Raw genomic sequence first — 20267 nt, forward strand, 5'->3', positions numbered from 1 at the left:
CAATACTGTTTCTCTGGAATCTTTTTCATTTGCTGAGGGCTGGGGTAGGAAAATTTGGGCTCTTAGGTTATTTATAAAGTGATACATATTCCAAATATGAGAAAGAAATGTTGGTTTATGGAATAGGGGACAATAATTCAAATTGTATTTTCAGTACTTCCAATGTATGAAAATTTCTTATGCCCTATGCCTCATTCATAAAAGAGCCTGTGGTGGAGATTGTGATCATCTTTGTTGGGTTTTTAATATACATCTTTATTTTGCTCTGACTGCACACATGAGGGTTACGGATCAGAGACAGATTGTTTTTACTTACATAATAATAATTGTGCCAGTTCCCCATGCTCTGGAGAGATGCAGTAAGAATATCTGTCCCCCTGATGCAACAGGGTGTGTCCTATAAGGGAGGCATGCTGAGAAAATTAATCTAGGCATTTATGGAAAAAATGATAGGCAGCTGTTCTCCCCTTCCAAGAGGAGGTAGAAAAAAATGCCTCTGCTCCTTGAAGATAAGATGTAAAAGATCCTGGGTTCTCACTCTAACCCTTTTATAATGTTAAATAAATCTCTCCAGGGGCCATATAAGCCCAGTGTCACCAGATTTACAACCCAGAGACAGACATCCCTAAAGTCCCATGTCTCACCCCAACTTGAAAGGTAAACACACATCTCCAAAGGTGGGCAAGTCTTTTGAGTTCTCTTTATCTATACAGTTGTAAATTATCTTCTAGAGTTTGCCATCAGTCCAAATTTCCATAAAATTTGCTCAGAAAGACCTAACTGTGTAGAAACACAAAAATATTTTGTCTACGTTTCACAGCGTTCCAAAATTAATTCCTCCTTCTGCCTGGGCAACATGGTTGCCCAGCTAAAAACTTTATTTCCCAATTGCTTTCACATAGATGTGACTGAGTTCCTACCAGTGGGATTTTCACTTTTGAGTATGGTGCTACATGCAATCCAATTCATGTTGAGACTATGACTACCTTGAGTTTGTGTTGTGTGTAACAGACGCTACACATTGCTGTGATTCTCTCAAACATTTAAAAATCCTGCAGTTCTCTTGTGAGTTTGTTGTGGTACCAGGGGAGCTTCAGTGCACAGTTTACAAACTGGAGAAATAGCCCCTTAACATTTGACAGATAAATGACACTGACAGGATTTGTTCAGGTACTGCATATGAACAAGCTAAACTTCAAGAAGTGACTGGTTCAGCAATGTTGTAGTTTCTCATTTCATTCATTTAGTACGTCTTATGTGAAATTCCTGCTTGGAAATGGACTAGGACAAAGTCTGAGGACAAAGGGAACACTCATTTTCTTGACTGTGAAACAAAATGAGGATTAGTTATGTAACCAAATGGACTATCCCAACAAATACACAATGACAAATTCTCTCAGTTTTCCTCTGAGAATGTATTGATTTCACCTTCATTCCTAAAGGATATTTTCACTGAGTAAACAATTCTCAAGTTCTTGAAACATGTTCATTTCCTTCATGTTTCCATGGTTTCTGATGAGAAATTTGCTGTCATTTGGGTCATTGTCCCCCTACATCTAATGAATCTTTTCTAACTGCTTTCAAGATTTTTACTCTGTCTTAAGGTTTAAGAACTTTCACTATGAGTGCCTTGAACTTCTTTAGTGGCTTTTTTTATTTTTTAGCTGAGCCATCCTGCCACCTGTTGGCAGCTCAGCGGCAACTCAGCTCGGGCTGGACTCGAACTGCTGTTGCTCAGAGCTCAAACCCTTGAGTGAGCTCTTAACCAACTGAGCCACTCAGCCGGCCCTACTTCTTTGGAGTTTTGGAGTTCATACATTTGGAGTTCATACATCAAATGGAGTTATACATTTTGGAGTTCACATGGTTTCTTGAATCTGTAGGTTTATGACTTTCACTAAATTTGGAGACATGTTAGCCAGTTTTTCATTGAATACTTTTCCAGCCCACATTATACCCTTTTTTTGCAGGGAGGGTGGAGGACTCTGATAACACCAATCTTTTGTTACTGTTCCATAGGTTCTTAAAACTCTTTTTTTTCCCCAGCCTATTTATTGTTCAGATGGGAAATGTCTATTGTTATTTCTTCAAGTTCATATACTATTTCCTCTGATGTCACTATTCTACTATTGAGCACATCCAGTGAGTTTATTTTACTTTTTTTCAATTCTACAATTTCCATTTGTTTCTTCTTTATATTGTTATTTAATTTATATATTTTAATTTATTTCATTTGTTTTAAGTGTGTTTGTAATTGCTCAATGAAGCATTTTTATAATGACTGCCTTAAAATCCTTGTCAGATAACTCCAACATCTGTGTCATGCCATTTTTGGCATCTGTTGTCTTTTCTCATTCAAGTTGAGATTTTCCTGGTTTTTGATATGATGAGTGATTTTTCTACGTATCCTGGATATTTGGGTATTATGTTATGAGACCATAGATCTTATTGAAATCTTCTATTTTAGCAGGCTTCCTCTGATACTGTGCCAACAGGGGAACAGTGTAGAAATCTAGGCTACCCTTGAGGCCTCCACTGACATCCCACTCCACTAGGGGGAGATGGGGGGAGGGGAGGAGCACCTTGTTACCATCAGATAGGGGTAGAACTTCAGGGCTGCCTCCTTTGCACCACCCCAGAAGAAAGGGGGAGGAATGCCTCATTACCACCAGACACTAATGAAAATCTGGGCTCTCCATTCAATATTTGCTGATGGGAGTGAGGATGGGGTCATGGCATTTTCCATGCTGCTTGGCTAGAGTAGGGCAGTTTTTGTCAAATGGTTTGTCTTGCCAGATTGTCCTTTTCCTAAGCCTTTGGCAAGAGAAAACAGGCTTGGGTGGGAGGGAAGATAATTTGTTCAAATGCATTGGCTCCTCCAGCATCTAGTCCAGGATATAAAAGAGACAAAAAGAAAACCCAGGAAACTCAACACCATGCTGTTCCTTAAATTCAGGCTCTCTGGCTAAAGTCTCCATCTCTCCCTCTTTCAGAGTTTGGTTCTTAGCTTACTTAATGGGAGGAATAGGGAGAAATGCATCTGTTCCGCCTTTCTGGAGCCAAAAGACCAGCCCCCTTAACAGAAGTCATTACTTTCTTCTCTGGGCAATTCTATTGCCCCCACCTGGAGGAATGGGCAGGATTTTTCCAGCACATAGAAAAATTTAGATACACATCTACTCTAAACAAGCCTAAGTGTCTTTCCTCAAAGGCCTCTACTGCCTGGTTTGCCCACTGTTTATTAGTTGAGGAGCAAGGGAGGAATATTAGGAAAAGTAGATTGAGGGGATGGGGAGATTTATGAGAAGAGAAAAACTGTGTAGGAGTGGTTTATCACTTGGGGTTTTTTTTTTGTTGTTGTTGTTTTTCTCCACTACTTCCCACACTTCAATGGGTAATAGGAAAAAGGAACTTACATGTAGAAAATGAGGTTTAAAGATACACAATTAAAGTGTTTTTACCCCCCAGAACTTCACCTCCCCTCCCACTCCAGGTAATGATTAAATTTAAAAAAACTTTCCTTTATTCTGGTTTTTATTTAGAGCTTTACTAAATTAGACATGCAACTTCACACTTTTGGTTAAAGTGCCATAGGATCTCTATTTAATAACTACAAAAACAGGCAAATTGTAAAGGTGACAAGTTATGAACTTGATGTTGACACAAAGAGTCACTAAAGACCAAACTTATATAACTACTGAGATAATAATGTTAATCTTCTTGTTCTATAGCTCTTTCTTGGTTGAACCAACACATCTACTCTAGGTTTGACGATTGATGATGCCTGGAGTTGGATGTATTATAGTTTTTTGAAGAATTGCCTTTTTTCCCCACTTTTGGTATTTTCTATCTTAGGCACTGGCTGGCCTCTTTCTTCTCAAAAGAACTCTTCTTGCAATATGAGTATTAAACTTGTTCTTACGAACTTTCTTATTACGACAAGCATCCAGGCTTCTGTAGAATGTGTCTCTTTTCTGAAATGTCCCCTCCATTTCTTGCATTTTCTGCTTACATCTTTCTATCTTCTCTGCTTCTGATAGCTTCTGCTCTTTCTTGTCCTGTTCATAGTTTATCTGAATTGGCTCCTCTAGCACAGTTCTGTCTTTGTGATGATGGAGATCGTTGAGAAGCTCTACTCTCTTCTGTAAGAACTGGCATTCATTATCCAACAAAGCTGCAATCAAATGCAATGAATACATGTCATGGTTCAGTTTCCTCACCTGTGCCTCCAGCTCATGACTAGCTGACACCTCATTATTCGGATGAGTTTGGAAATGGACTCCATGATTTTCAAGAGTTACTCTTACATCTGTCTGAGATTTCTGATATAATTTCATTAGGTCACTAAGCTCTGTATGTTGCACACTCCAGCGTTCTGCTTCCTGTAGTAGCTGCTCCATGTTGTTCCTAAGTTTAATATTTCCTTCTTGAACATGATGAAATCCATACTCTGCTTTTTCCTTACTTAGTTGAGTTTCACTCCAAGCTCTTCTTTTTTTAGAATGACTTACCAAATTCCTTGCAAAACCTTGTACTGTGTCCTTTGAGTTCTGGCTTTCCAAAATCGTTGTCTGTTTCTTTGCACTGTGCTCTTCGTCTAGGTCTGAACCACCAACCTGGTTTTTTAATGGCGCTTTATTAATTTTATCAAGTCCTCTGATTTCTTCTTTCAGTTCTGACACATCCTCAGAGATATTGGTTTCCTCAAAAGGTTCTTTTGCCTCTGTGGTCTTCTCTTCATAACTTGTCCTATATTTAAGAATATCTCTAATTTCTTTTAAGAGGTTTTCAAACGTCTTTGCAGTCTGTTGTTCAGTTTCTTGTTGGCAACTATTATTTAGGGAAAGAAGAGAACTCCAGGAGATGGGGGGAAGTGATCCAATTTCAAGTAAGGCAATGACAATGTTAGGGTCCAAAGACTCTTGGTTGTGAATAGGAGCAGGCTTCAGAGTTGCAGAGATGGTGGGCACTTCCATCTCAGCTGAGTTAGTAGGGCTGGTGATCAGGGTACAAGGAAAACAGAAAACCTTAGAAGTTTCAGGAGAAAAAAAAAGGTGATGGTTGGTACTCTGTGCAAGTGGGTAGAGAATGTGGAACTAAGCAGAAGTTAGAGACCAGAGTTAAGGTCTGAAGCCAGGTGGATGATATTTACGTGGAAGGTGACATCTCAGACAACCTAGTGGGGAGGGGAGGTGATAAAGGGGACCCAGAGCTAGGGCCCCATCTCTCCTCCTCCAGGCTTCTGGTGTTTATTCCCTGACCCTAGCAACCAGGTCATCCCCAGCTTCTGTTTCCCTTGTGTCACAATAGAAGCCTCTTAACCCCCCACCCAGTGACTCATGCATCAAAATCAACCTTGCGTTAATCCTACTCCTCAGTCCAGAAAAATCTCTACACCAGTTTTCCTCTTTTACCTTTTCTAGGTTTTTACTCATCTCATTCTCACTGCGTTGAATGACTTTCCTACCTCATTCCACCTGCCCACAACGCCAACCTTAACTGCAGTGTGTTTTTCGACCACCTAAGTGTATGGCTGAGAGAAGCCCTCCTGGTGAGGTTCCCCATCCTTTCAAAGCACCTGGATATCTCATTGCTTCCATTGGAGGAGAGATGCTACTGAAAGTTATCTTTACAAAATAGAACCCCCAAAATGCTGCATCTTTTTGTGATTTTAGACAAATAATGTCAGGAATTTCCCCATTCAAAAATATTCTACTGGTGGGGCGGCCAGTTAGCTCAGTTGGTTAGAATGCAGTGCTCTTTACACCAAAGTTGCCTGTTCGATCCCCACATGGGCCACTGAGACGCGCCCTCCACCACTAGATTGAAACTACTTGACTTGGAGCTCATGGGTCCTGGAAAAACACACTGTTGCCCAATTAAAAAAGATGTTTTTAAAAAAATATTCTACTGAGTAAGAAGAGAATATGTGAATGGCTCCTTAACAACACAATTACAAGCTGGGACTTTTCTTGGCTTTGTATACCAGTATCCTTTAAGGTAGGCTTAGTAATCTTTCTCCTGAGTCTTTTACATCAGGTGATAAAAACTTCAGTCATTACTTTTCACAAGAACTTGTGAAAATTGCATAATTTACCAAAAGCATTGGGAAAAAAAAAAGCATTTGAAACAGCTAAATCCTATACTGGGTTACAGAAAAGAAACTGAAGTTACCTTGCAAATATTAAGTTCAAAGAACAACACGTTCCTTAAGCGAAACTTTTTCTTGGCTTTCAAAGTCTCATTAGCAAGCAATTTACTAACAAGAAGATTGTTTCCAATCTTAAGGGAAAAGTCATACTCTAGCTGTCTTTTTTTTTTTCTTTAGAGAAAAAAAAATACTTTTTTCTTTCACAGCTACCAACTCATTTTGGCTTAAATTTCCCTGAGCCTCGTGCTCATCTTCCAGCCAGCTGGCTCAGATCCATCACCTCATGACTCCACAGATACAGCAGTGTTGGTCCTTTTTTTTACTTGCAGAAGGAGCAGCTTTTCCAATTCACACAATGATACCATAGAGGCTAGTAATTGCCCTTATGCTTTAAGTCCATCTCATAAGATCTGACTTTGGTTGGTATTTCCCCTTTGACTCAAGCCATCATTTATAATAGTTTTTTAACCTCTGAGACAAGGGGACTTTTTTATTTTTCCTGATTTAGTAATTAATTTCTAGCTTTATTGTATTGTAATCAGAAAATATAATATTATACCTTTAGAAACTGATATTTTCTCTTTGGACTAACAGGTTATCAATGTTCATATATTTTTCATGGCTACTTGAAAAGAAAATGTATTCTCTATTTTCTTCTTGTGCTTGCAGCTTTTTTATACTTTTGGACATAAATCTGACATTACCCTTGATTTTTATGGAAACTGGTTTGAGGTTAGCTTGGTTAAGATACCAAAAGAATTATTTTCCTTTCATCAAAAGGGGATTTAAGTATTTTCTTCCTCCTTACAAATATAATGAATTTCAAAATAACATTTCAGTTAACTTTATTGAAAATTGAGTTTTCTATAGATGCTAAAAGATATTCAGAGTGGTCTTCTTTTCCTTATTGACCCATGTTTTCAGTAGATAACTACGGGAGTGAAATACATTTGGATTATCTTACAATTATTATCTATCAAATTCCCTGTAGCTTTCTGGCTTTTAAGAAAGAAATGCACAAACTGTTTCTAAAAATATTAGAGACAAAACTTGTATAGAATTTTGTCTCTCCAAAACCAATTTGCTTTAACATGATGTCAATATGTTTTATTTCTGGTGATGTTAACTTGGCCATTTCACTAAGTGATATCTGCTAGATTTATTCACCATAAAGTTACTATCTTTCCCTTTGTGATTAACAAACATCTTGGGGGAGATATTTTGAAACTATGAAATTATCTGGTTTCTTCTCAAACTTTTGCCTATGCAGTATAATTTTAGTATTCAGAAGAGGATCTTGCCTGCAACGATTATTGCCGTGGTGATCTAATGATTTTCTATTTTTCCCATTCCTTTTATATTTATTTATTGTAAGAAGAACTGTCTTTTTTTCTGTATTTATCTTTATTCATTTATTCAACTATGTGTTTATATAAGCAGGGACTCACAGATGCTTATTGTATTTTAGGGTTATAATGAATACTATCATTTATTGCTTCAATATATATGAATAATTTTAATATGATGGGATTTTTTGATATGAGGTGTGTGTTTATTTTGTGTAGTTGTTCTAATTGTCCAGTAGTGTTGTTTTAGTTTTTTTTAACCAAAACATAATAGCTGATTAAAGATGACTATTCGAGAATTAGTCTTTACATGCACGAGGGATTCTATGCAGAGTGTGATTTTAAGCATAATGACTTGTATAATTGCTTTTATATAAAGTATTGTACTTGTGTATAGCCAGTTTAGAAATATTTTGAAAATGTGAAATTTTATTCAAACAAGCAAAATGCAGGCATAGGGGGACAGAGATATTAACCCTTTTCCTCTACATGTCTTCTTCTCTTTCACCACCAAGTGGTGCTGTGGACTTCAAAATTACTACATAAACTTTTTTTTTTTTTTAATTAAATTCTAGAATGAGTTAAACCGGGTAGACATTCTCATCCGCAGTCTTATTTTCTTCAGAGGTTGAGAGTGGAGATTCTGCGTGCTTTCCCACAGTTACAACTAGTTATAAGTAGAGCAGGAGTCCAAACCTCTTGTTTTAACTTGTTAAACTTCCAGAGGTGGCAGGCTCTGCAGATCAGGAGGCTGGGGAAGAATTTTTAAATATACTCTAACTGTTATACAGGAAAAGAGTTATGTATGTAGGAGAGCATGTTTTCAAAGCTGCTGAGACTGGCTTGTTTTACCAGGTTACTAGCAAACAAACCTATATAACACAAATTGCATTTTGACTAACAGAAATGTGACCAGAGGCTCACAAGAATTTAACAGTGTATTTCCCTTAGAAGCAGTAGTTCTGTCTTTCCTAATTCAATGTAGGCAACAACTTTATGAGTATAACATAATTACTGCACATAGCCAGAATCAGCTGTGTGTAAGAAAAAGTTTAACAAAATTTGCACTCTGCAAACTACAAAGTATTGTTGAAAGAAATTAAAGAAGATCTAAATAAAGAGGAAAACATCTCATGTTGATGGATTTGAAGACTTGAATTTTGTTAAGATACTAATACTCCCCTAACTGATCTACAGATTCAACACAATCTCAAAATCCCAGCTGCCTCTTTTGCAGGAATTGATAAAATGATCCAAAAATTCATATGGAAATTCAAGGGATCCCAAATAGCCAAAACAAGCTTGAAAAAGAAAAACAAATTAGGAAGACTCACATGACTTTATTTCAAGTCTCACTCTAAGATATAGTAATCAAGACAGTGCGGTATTGGTGAAAGGATAGACATATAGATCAATGGAACAAAATAGAAATAGACACACGTAAATATAGTTAATTGATTTTTATCAAAGCTACAAAGGCAATTTAATAAATGGTGCTGGATAAATTGGTCATCCCTATGTAAAAAAACAATAAACCTTGGCATATACCTCAAACTTACAAAAATATTAACTCCAAGTAGAACATATACTTAACTGTAAAATACAAAACTAAATTTTGTAGAAAATATAGGAGAATATCTGTGTGACCCAGTATTTGGAGATGAGTTTTTTGATACAACACCAAAAGCATAATCCATTAAAGACAAGTGTGATAAGTAGAAATTTCTCAAAAGTAAAACCTTTCATTCAGTGAAAGACACTATGAGCTGAATATATGACAAGCCACAAACAGGGAGAAAATACTTGTAAATCATATATGCGATGAAGGGCATATTCAGAATATATAAAGAACTATTAAAACTCAACAATAAGAAAACAATCCAGTTTAAAAACTGGACAAAATATCTGAACAGAACCCTTCACCAAAGAAGATATATGGATGGCAAATAAGCCATTGATATAAAAAGTTGCTCAACATCATTTGTCATTAGGGAAGAGAAATTGCACAACAGTGAAATGCCATGACATGCCATTAGAATATTTAAAACTAAAAAACAAAAAACATCCCACAATACCAAATGCTGTCAAGGATTTGGAGCAAGGGGTACTGTCTTTCGTTGATGGTGGAAAAGCAAATATGATAAAGGCACTTTGGAAGACAATTTCCCAGTTTCTTGTAATGTTAAACGTAGGCTCACCATATGACCTAGCAATCATGCTCCTAGGTATTTACCCAACTGACTTGAAAACTTATGTCTACACAAAAACCCACATGAGAATGTTTATAGTAGCCTTTATTCGTAATCACCAAAAGTTGGAAGCAAGCAAGATGTCCTTCAGTAGGTGAATGGGTAAACAACCTATGGCATACATGACGGAAAACTATTCAGCAAGAAAAAAGGAACATGCTTTTCATTCACACAATAACATGATGAATCTTAACTGCATTTTGCTATGCAAAAAAAAAAAAAAAGCCTGACTGGAAAGGCTACATATTGAATGATTCCATTCATAAGACATCCTGGAAAAGGCAAAACTGTAGAAATAGAAAACATATCAGGGGGCTTCCAGGAATTAGGAGAAGGGGTTAACTAGGGAAAGCACAAGGCTTTCCTTTAGGGTGATGGAATTAACATATATGGTACTGGAGTGATAGATATATGAATCTATGCATTTGTCAAAACCCATAGAACCTACAGCCCAAAGAATAAGCCATAATGTATGAAAACAATTTAAAAATCAACCAGAAGATCAAAGAACACAGGGATGAAATGCAGATAGTGACACTGCTTAATGACTTGCCTTCCAAGAGTAGAGCATGGAAAGGGGGAATGAAAGTAACTTCACAGTGGACAAACTTGGCAGATGCTGTCTGGGTCCATTAACATCATCAATGGGAGTCATGTCAATAGCATGACCCTGTGATGTGATGAGAATGGGACTTTCTCCTGAAAACCCATTCCCCTAGTCTAACGATGAGAAACACATCAGGCAAAAATAAATTGAGAGATGTTTTACAAGACATTTGGCCAGTACTCCTCAAAACTGTCATAGTCACCAAAAGCAAGGAAAGTCTGAGAAACTGTCACAGACCAAAGGAGACTAAGGAGACATGACGAGTAAATATAATGTGGTTCCCTGGGTGTGGTCTTAGGACAGAAGGACATTAGGGAAAAACTGGTGAGATCCCAGGGAAGTAGGGCAGTTAGTTAATAGTAATACACCATTGTTGGTTTTTCAGTTGTGACAAATGGACCATAGTGGTGTACGATGTTAATAGGGAAAAGTGGATAAGGGCTACACAGAAACTCTGAACTATCTTTGCAACTTTTCTCTAAGACTAAAATTTTATTATAAAATAAAAAGGTAATTTAAAAAAATTAATTAGTCAAATTCTTTACTTGGCAACACTGAGCTATATGGTACAATGTGATTTCAATGAATTATAAAGGTGAACTTTTTGTGTTACCTAAAAAAATTTATGTCTTCATCTCAGCCCTGTAGAACTGAAAAGTTTAGAGTAGGTGTCAAAAAGACACAAGAAAAAGTATAACTATTGCACTGTGTTGTACAGCTGAAACTAATTTTTAAAAATGTTTATTTCACAATAAAAAAAAATAAATTACTGAAAAAAATAAAATTAAATAAATAAATAAAGACACAAGAGCTAGCTTGAAGGAATTCCCATTGTCAAATAAGGGATGTTAAAAATCAAAATAAATGATGATATTAATAGATATTACCAATAGCATAAAATAAGAACTCATGAATCCATACTAATATAAATAAATAAATGACAGATAAGTGATAGATATATAGATAGATATATGAGAAGAGAAAACACTTCCTTACAATAATATGCCAACTAGTAAATGCAAAAGTAATGATGGAATTAGACAATCATCATTTAGCAACCACCACAGTAATAGTTGTTTTAATCAAGTATCATAAATGGATGCTAAAACTAGTGGGTGAAAATTTGGTGAGAAACAAGATATTTACATCACCTCAAAGCATCCTTCCAAAGATGCTTATGAATAGCAAAAGGAAAAATAGTAACTTTATAGTGGAGAATCCAGGCAGCCACATCTTAACCCAATGATCGAGGTTAACATCACCATTAATGGGACAAATAAAATTTTCTGTACCTCCAGGATACACCAAGAAAGACACAACATCACTTCTGCAGTAGTCATAGCCAGAAATGCATAATCTGAATCTAAACATGAAAAACATCAGAAAAAAAAATTGAGGGACATTCTATAAAATAATAGAACTATATACTATTCAAAAAAACTCAAGATAATGAAAGCAAAGCAAGACTGAGGAGCTGTTTAAAGATTATAGAGGCATGACAACTAAATGCAATGTGTGATCCTGCACCGAAAAAAAAATACCTTTAAAAAACATTATTGGGACAATTAAGTTTGAATATAGTCTATAGATTGGAATCCAAGCTTCAGTACTTTTTAAAGCCCCCTGGTAGATTTCCATGTGCAGCCAAGTTTGAGAGCCAGTACAGTCCCTCCTCTATTTTTCATTTAATGAGTGCATTTATTTATTTTCCACTTATTTATATATTTTAAATAAAAATTGTATATGTGCATGACATGATTTGATATACATATACATAGTAAAATTATTACCATAGTCAAGCTATTTAACATACCATTTCCTCACACAGCTATCATTTTGTGTGGGTAATGAGTACACCTGAAATCTACTTAACATATTTTCAATGTTCAATACAGTATTATTAAGTATAGTCACCATGCCTGTACATTAGGTCTCTAAACTTATTCACCCTGCTTTTCAGTTAGAACTCACTGCTTGCTCAATAGACCCAGCAGCTTCTAACTCCTGCATACAGTGTCTCTAAGGATTCCTCTGAAGACAGATTGTCAAGATGACATTATAAACCTACCATTGGCATGCTTTTAGGGTAATTAATAAGACTAATGATTATGTAACTACATTAAAAGAACTGCAAAGGACTTGAATGATGTAAATAATTAATCTTCCTTCACGATAATGTTTCTTGGTCATCAATTCTGCTTTGTTTCTTAATTTCTAAAGACAGGCTTCTATCTCTAACGCAAAAAGGGCAAAAGAGGAAATCAATGTACGAATAAGGTTAAGAAGAACGAGTAGCTTGTCTCTAGGTGTCAGATGAACTCTCTTGTCTACCAGAATTAGCATCCCCTCCCTCCATTCTCCCTCATCTCCTCCAGGCCCAGGATGCCAGGCCTTTCACCTCCAGAAAGACCAAGCTTTTTAACTGGCTACATCACCCTATTTACATATACTGAAATCTCTCTTTAAAAAAAGTGGAAAAAAAAACCCCCACTGTATCCATCCTCCAGCTAAGATCCCACCTCTCTTCTCTTTCCAAGCAAACAGCTAGACACTGTTTCCATCTCCTCAATCCTACCCACTCTTCAAACCATTAGAATCTGCCTTCTTGCCTCAGCACTTCAGGAAGTTCTTCAAAGGCCTCCTTGCTGAGAAATCCAACGGACAACTTTGCATCTTTATCGGCTAGTCCTTTCAGCTGCATTTTATACTCCTGGCCATTGCAGATGTTCAGACCCAGAACAAACTTTGAATTCAGACAACCTGAGTTCAAATCCCAGCTTGACCACTTACGAGCCCTACTACTTTGGCTAGTTGCCTATCTCACAGAGCCTCTGTTTCCTCAACTGTTACATGGGGATTGTGATTAGATGTATCCATGAGACAGGATAGTGTAAGCACTGAGCATAGCCTCTGACACGCAATAAGCATTCCATGAAGTGTGACTTTTTTCCCTTCCGTGGCACAAACTTCCCTCATTTTCTGCCTCACTCTTGTCACTCACTCAGTCCCTTTTATGTGCATGGCATTCTAGATTCCCAAGAATATTCCTTAGCTTTTCAAAGATCCCTCTGAATATCTCATTCTCCAATTTTTCTGTTTAAGTTTTTCGGTCAGCTTCTCATTAGCCCTGACTGGTGTAGCCACTGCAGGCAGCTGTAATGTTAAACAATTGCTGCTAATAGTTTTTGATAAGTGCCTTAAGCTCTTAGGTTAAATAAAGACACGTCGTGAGAATGGCTAGTTTTCCAGGGAGCTTCCAGATAGATCAAATCATGACAGTTCTCTGGGGTTGGGCTTTTTGGGGATCTCGAAACCTGTTCTACCCATTCTGGTGGCTGCTAGGTTGCCAGTTTTCATGGCTACTCAAACTATGAGGCTACTGCAGAGCTGGGGAGAGGAGGATGGAAGTAGGGCAAGTTAAAACACCACAAAGCTTAATATTCTTACTGGAATTTAGTCATTTTTTCTTGAATAAGTGCTCTTTTGATTTTTGCAAGCTTTTGGTTAATATCCAAAGTTCGAAAAGAGTTGATTTTGGCAATTTTTAAAAAAAAATTTTTGCCAGTGATCTTGTAGCTTACATGGAGGAGTGAATTTTCAGAGGTCCTTATTCCACCATTCTTAGTCCAAAGCCACTCATCATCATCCCCATAGACCCCAAATTGCCTGATTACCTTGGTTTCTTATCTCCTTAAATGGTGCCCACAGAGTTTCATTAATCAGAAATCTGGAAATCATCTTTGATCTCTCTCTCTCTCTCTCTCTCTCTCTCTCTCTCTCTCTCTCTCTCTCTCTCTCTCTCTTTCTCTCTCCTTGGTCAAAACAAATATCAGATCTAAACCATTCCACCTCCTAAGCCTCTCTCAAGTTTCTTTCTTTCTTTCTTTCTTTTCAACCCCTCTCTCATTACCAAGGTCCCATTACCATCATCTCTCCCTGTAATCCCTGCCCTTAATGGGTTTTCTTCCCTTCTGTTTCCTCCATTACACTGCCATCACAGGGATCATTTAAAAATGCAGAATACTTGTCTGTTCCCCTTCCCCGATTCCCCAACGCTGTTCCCTCCCCCAATTCCCCAATAAAATCTTTTTTAAAAAATGCAGAATAGTGAATAAAAAGAGTTCAAGCTTGGAACTCAAATTGACATGGGGATCCTAGCCAACTTTTCTATTTATTAGCTTTGGGTCCATGGGCAAATTACTTATCCACTCTGTGACTCAGTTTCTTCATCTATAAAATTGAAATAACATTAGTTCTTAGCTCATAGGATATTTATGAGGATCAAATGAGAAAATTCTAGTAAATTCTAGTAAAGTATTTATTACATTGCCTGACATGTAGTAAAGACTCAACATATGATAGTAATATATTATTAGACTAAAGTTCCAACTTTTTAACTTATAATGCACAATAGCATTTGGTGGGTTTTACCCTTCCAACGTCTTCTCTCATCACTTCCACACCTACCTTATCTTGGAGCCACTAAAAATTTCATTTCCTCATATATGTGAGAACATAGAATGTTCTTTCTCAGTTCTCACCTCTCAGCCTTCAACCATGTTCTTCTCTCTGCCTGAAACACCTGCTGTTTCTTCAACAATGGTCCTGGCTCAGGGCCATTGCACTGACTACTCCTCTGCCTGGCAAGATTTTCCCCCGATCTTCATATGGCTCACTCCCTCTCTCTACTCATGTCTCTGCCCATATGTCATCCTCTTGGTGCAGACTTCCATGACAATCATATGCAAAATGGTATTCCCCATGGCAACCCTTTCACTCTACTTAGTTGTACTTTGTAGCCCTTATCACTGCCTGGCATTATATTGTCAATTTCTTTATTATTATACTTACTAGTTTTCTCTGTTAGAATGTAAGCTCCACGAAGGCAAGAATTTTGTCTTGTTCCTTGTTGTAGCTCGAACACTTATAAAATCTCTGACACATGAACAACAATAAATGTTTGTGGAATTAATGAACGAATGGATGAATGAATAAATGTGAGATCATGAGTTTTCCTGGTAAGATTTACTGATGAAATTATACCAAGATGCAGATAAGAAATAGATATTATTTTAAATACCTGAAATGACCTCCTAAACCAGATATGGGACCATTGACAGACACAGGTTCCCTTTAACAGATCTATTCCATTAACAAAAGTGACAGATTTCAGGTGGATATAGTATCAGTAACAGTAGGGGCTTTCACTAGTTTCAAAAGGTGGACCAAAAGACTGATCTTGGATTAGTAAATCTTGCTTTGAAAAGTTTCTATTGTTATGGTCTTCCTGGGGTTGGTTGGACATTCCCTGGCTTTTGAAAAGTTATTATCCTTTGATACACACATATTCATACCTGTCTTGGGCTAGCCAACTTTCATCTTCTCGCTAGAACTCATTCTGCAGTACGTACAGTCAGCCAGCTGTCATGACCTTTCGGGTCATGAAAAAAAAAATGGGTACATAAGATCTTTGTTTTCTGCACTTCATCCTCTCCTTGAATTTCCTGCTTGTGGAATTTTACCTACTCTATAGAGAATATTTCCACTCTCTTCCCAGTCTTACTCTTACTGAAACAGCTTCTTTGGAAGAATGCTGCCTTTCTGCTCAAGAGTTTATTAAAGATATCAACTTTCTGATGCAAAGTTTTATATTCATTTTTCAGTAGAGCTTTGGCTTAAAGGGAGCAAGATCTGTGTGCCAACTTGTCTGTTTTTCAGCCCTCGATGTGCTAGCAACTCAGCACTCAGTTTGTATTGGAAATGGCCTTTATCTTTTTCAACTATCGTTAGCAAAGCTTCCTTTGGTGAGCCATTTATCATCTGTTTTTTTTTAACTTCTCAGCTTGGTCACCTGCCAGCTGTTTCAGCTGCACAATGCCATTACTCAAAACTTGAGCTGCATTTTCTTTTTGAGCACGAGTACTTGCTTTGTCTTTTGGAAATGTCTGCCAATGTTTGATTAGATCACTGAGTTCACTTCAGTTTTCTGCTTCCAGTTGTTAAGTGTCCAACTCTCTAAAGTCCAGTGTATTGTTTTTTAACCCTTTGTAATTTAGATTTTGTCCCTTTACTTAGATTAACTTCACTAAAGGCTCTTTTTATCTTGGAAAGTTTGCCAAAGCCCTTGTAAAAACTAATACTATTTCCACTGAGTAGTTGTGTTCTAATCTTTAATCCTGGTTCTTTACAATCCTGTTCTTGGGGCCTAAAATAACAAGTGGATTTACCACTGGCATTTGATTTAGTCCTTTAAGCCCTTTGATTGGCTCTCTAAGCCCACTTCCTCAAAGAGATTCTTGTTGTTATTTGTGTCTTGGGTTCCTCAAAATACTTCTTTGTGGCTTTGATTATCTGTTGATAACCTGACAACTCTCGAAGAAGTTTTTTGTTCCCAAAAAAGGTGTTTAAATTTCTGTACAGTGTGCCGCCAGTCACCTTGTATCTTTTTTCTCTTTATGGGCAGAAGTATTCTCCCTGAAGAAAATGCCAAAGTAACTACTTCCTCCTTAGGCAGTTATAGATTCCCCAGGCACTGACTGAAAATCAGGCCGTGGAGAATGCAGTGAGAGGGGTCATATGGCAGAGAAGAGAGGAGGCTGAGGCCAGCAGTCGCTAGAGACGGAGCCTGGGCCCGGAACGGGCAGTCCGTGCACCGGTTGAAGCTGATCTCTGGCAAAGCCAAGTGAGAAAAGAAGTTCAGGAGAAGGAAGCGCTTAGAGCTTAGGATCCATTGGTCCTCCAGGACTTCCTGCTGTACAGCATCTGGCCCTGGCACCCAGATCTTCACTCCAGTATCAGGCAGGACAGATTCATCCCCAGATCTTACTCCAGCTCTGCTATAGTCAGACCCTCTCCTCAGCAGCACAGATAGCCCAGTGTGTAGGAATTAGAAACAGGCACTCCCTAGATGGTTATAATAAATGCACACGTGTATGAGTATTGCTGCTCCCTAAAGTCATGCCATCCACAACCTGCATAATCAGACACGGTGGCTGCTTCCTCTTGCCCCCCTGCAGCATGACCCCCTTCCCCCGAGTCTCCTCGGGCTTCTCTAACTCCCTACCCTAGAAAATAAGCATCGCCTTCCTTCCGGGATGCTCCTCAGTTCATTTAATCCCATCTGTCTTCTTCCTCCCTCCCCCCAGCCTCTCCCACTGTTGCTACTCAATCTAGAAGGTCAGTCCTGGGGTGATGAGCATTTATAGAAGCCTAAACTATTTAAGGGAGATAGTCAAACTGCATAATAAATTGAGAAGAATGGTTTTGCTCATGAGAGGGAAGTGTAAAGAGCATAGGACTAGATGTCATGAGGCTTGGTTCCCCTGCAGCTGTGCCAATAGCTGAGCCAGGTGAGCTCTGGCATTTTACTATAGGTTTTAGAGAGGTCACTATAAGATAAGTAGATTGAGGGCTGCTTCTCCATGTGTCATTCTGCGGCTGTGCAGTGGTCAGAGGTTAAGGAACAGTCAGAGACGGAACAATGAGAAGCCTGGAAATAGGTTCACTGTTCTTCTGGGGTGACATGACTTGGGAAAAATTACTTGGGAGGAATGAATTATGTCATACTGCCTAGACCTGAACAAGCAGCCTGACACTTGACTGGTGTTTCTTTCATATCAAAGTCAGGGCCATGTCTAGCTTCTAAGCATGCAGATTTTGACTACAGTATGAATGCGTGTTGAAGGTCTTAGGTAGAGTCCATTTATCAGTTAAGGAAATTGTATAACTTTCCTTTTATTCTATTCACTGAAATATTAATAGTTTGTATAAAATTAAGATTAGCTGTCCTTTGAGGTTTTATTAAACAAACCTCTAAAAATATCAGAGTGAACTTCCACTTGGCAGGATGCTGTCTGAATACCCTGGATGAACTTCCCAGTAAAACAATTACGTGTGCTGAAGTAAATATTTTTTAAATTATCTAACTGTATTGCTGAGCTGGCCAAAAAAGAAAAAAAAAAAAGAATCAAAAGAGCAAGGAAAAGAGAAATTCAGAGGAAGCAAGAAACCAGATTCTTCCCTCAAATCATCTCCAAATCCTTGTGAACTTGAATTTCAGTTTTGATAGTTCAGTCTAATACAAGAGGAGAGGTGACAAAACCCATCTCAGTGTCTAATAGAAGATTTCTCTGTAATGCTGGATCTGCAAAATGCTAAGCCCTTTATATAAGGGTAAACTAGAAATAAATGTATATCACAGAAGGGAACAGTAAGGAAACTAGCTTATCTTGACCTTGTCGCTGAGTGGAGGGAGAGGGAAACGACTTCCTTGAGAAGTCAAAACCGATTTTTATTTGGGTACAAGGCTGCCTGGAGTACAGATTAAATTTCCCCATCTTTTTTAAATTAGATGCGCTCATGTGACTGTATGTTCTAGCCAATGGAATGTCAATGGAAGTGATACTTGTATATCATTTAGACCTTTTCCATGTGTGTTTTAAAATGAGGTTGATTTTTTAATGTTCTTTTCTTGTGTTGACCTTGTCTGGTTTGAGGGTTCTCAGAAAGGGAGAAAAGTATTGGGTGACTCCAAGAAAGTGAGAATCAAGAGGTGAATGAAACATGGAAAGGGGTGTCACAGAAACAGAATGTTCACATGAGCAAGAAGGATTCTTATTCTTTCAAGAAAATCCCAGCCCTGGGATCTTCCAAGTTTTGGCCATGATAACTGCCTTGAAAAAAAAAAATAGCTGCCTTAATTAGTGATGGAATGTGAAGGGAGAAATGACTTTTGTCTTCATGCCAAAGTTATCTGGAACATTCTGTGGGCTGAAGGTGGGGGTAGTTTGGAGTTGAGTTACTCAGAATGGAGAAAATAACTTGTGAGTGTGTGAGTGTGTGTGTGTGTGTGTGTGTGTGTGTGTGTGTGTGTGTGTTTGAGAGAGGTCCAATACAATTTAAATATTTCTTGAATGATCTCTTTTCCTGAATGTGCTTGTCAGAGTTTATATTTCAAATAGGTCTGAAGTCAAACTAAATCCCATCCCTACATTCCTCAGTTACTCTTCTCATCTGTCCTAACCTGCCTCTCCATGCTCCTTAAAGGAGTCTCATATAGCCTGCAAATCAGTATCTTGCCCTGCAGTGAGCCAGCCTCCCCAATTCACACTTTCACAGCACAGCCCTGGGCTCAAGGCCACAGTTCTGGTCTGAGTCAGACTGGGAGTGGGTTAAGGAATTCCTTTGTCTGGGATGTAACTACTGACTTAATGACTTTATTTCAGCCTCAGCAAAAAGTACAAGATAAAAGACTCGTGAAGCCCTTCCAGCCCCATGAATTCCACAGCTACAAATAGCCACCCTTTTTCCCATCACTAGGTTGAATCCTATGAACACCTACATGTTTGTAAATGTTCTAGATTAGCCCTCTTCAAAACTTTTTGCTAGTAGACTCCACATAAAAGTTTTTAAAAGTATGTACTCCCTCATACACTTGTACTTTGACAACTAAACTTTCTCATCAAATTTCATTTAGATACACAGGATATAATTCCACCATATTGAAATTTGGACATAAATTTAATAGTTGCATCATTCTTTTAAATGTATCCAATAAGTCAAAATACTACAGTGATTTTGATATGTACCACCAGTCATTTAAAAAACATACAAACACGCTCCTCTTAGAATGGCTATCATTATAAAATCAACATGTGGAGAAAAGGGAACACTCATACACTTTGGAGGGATTGTAAATCGCTGCAGTCACTATGGAAAACAATATGAACATTCCTCAAAAAATTGAAAATAGAGCTGCCATACAATCCAGTATTTCCACTTCTGGGTGTTCATCCAAAGAAAATAAAAACACTAATTTGAAAAGATATAAGCACCCTTATGTTCATTGCAGCATTATTTATAATAGCCAAGGTATGGAAGCAACCTAGGTGTCCATCAATAGATGAATGGGCAAA

General features: G+C 37.8%; 1 protein-coding gene across 1 annotated transcript; it reads right to left on the reverse strand.

Moving 5' to 3' along the window:
• Positions 1-3851: 3851 nt before the first annotated feature.
• SPZ1 (spermatogenic leucine zipper 1) lies at positions 3852-4979 on the reverse strand. Its single transcript, XM_019641014.1, has one exon. It carries the CDS (start codon positions 4974-4976, stop codon positions 3852-3854), a length of 1125 nt encoding a protein of 374 aa, XP_019496559.1. The 5' UTR covers positions 4977-4979.
• Positions 4980-20267: the final 15288 nt, after the last annotated feature.

Source organism: Hipposideros armiger, unplaced genomic scaffold (genome assembly GCF_001890085.2).
Source record: "Hipposideros armiger isolate ML-2016 unplaced genomic scaffold, ASM189008v1 scaffold_55, whole genome shotgun sequence".
Lineage (NCBI taxonomy): Eukaryota > Metazoa > Chordata > Mammalia > Chiroptera > Hipposideridae > Hipposideros > Hipposideros armiger.

Coding starts and splice junctions, on each gene's coding strand:
- SPZ1 (XM_019641014.1), bottom strand. CDS start 4,976: ATGGAAGTGCCCACCATCTCTGCAACTCTGAAGCCTGCTCCTATTCAC.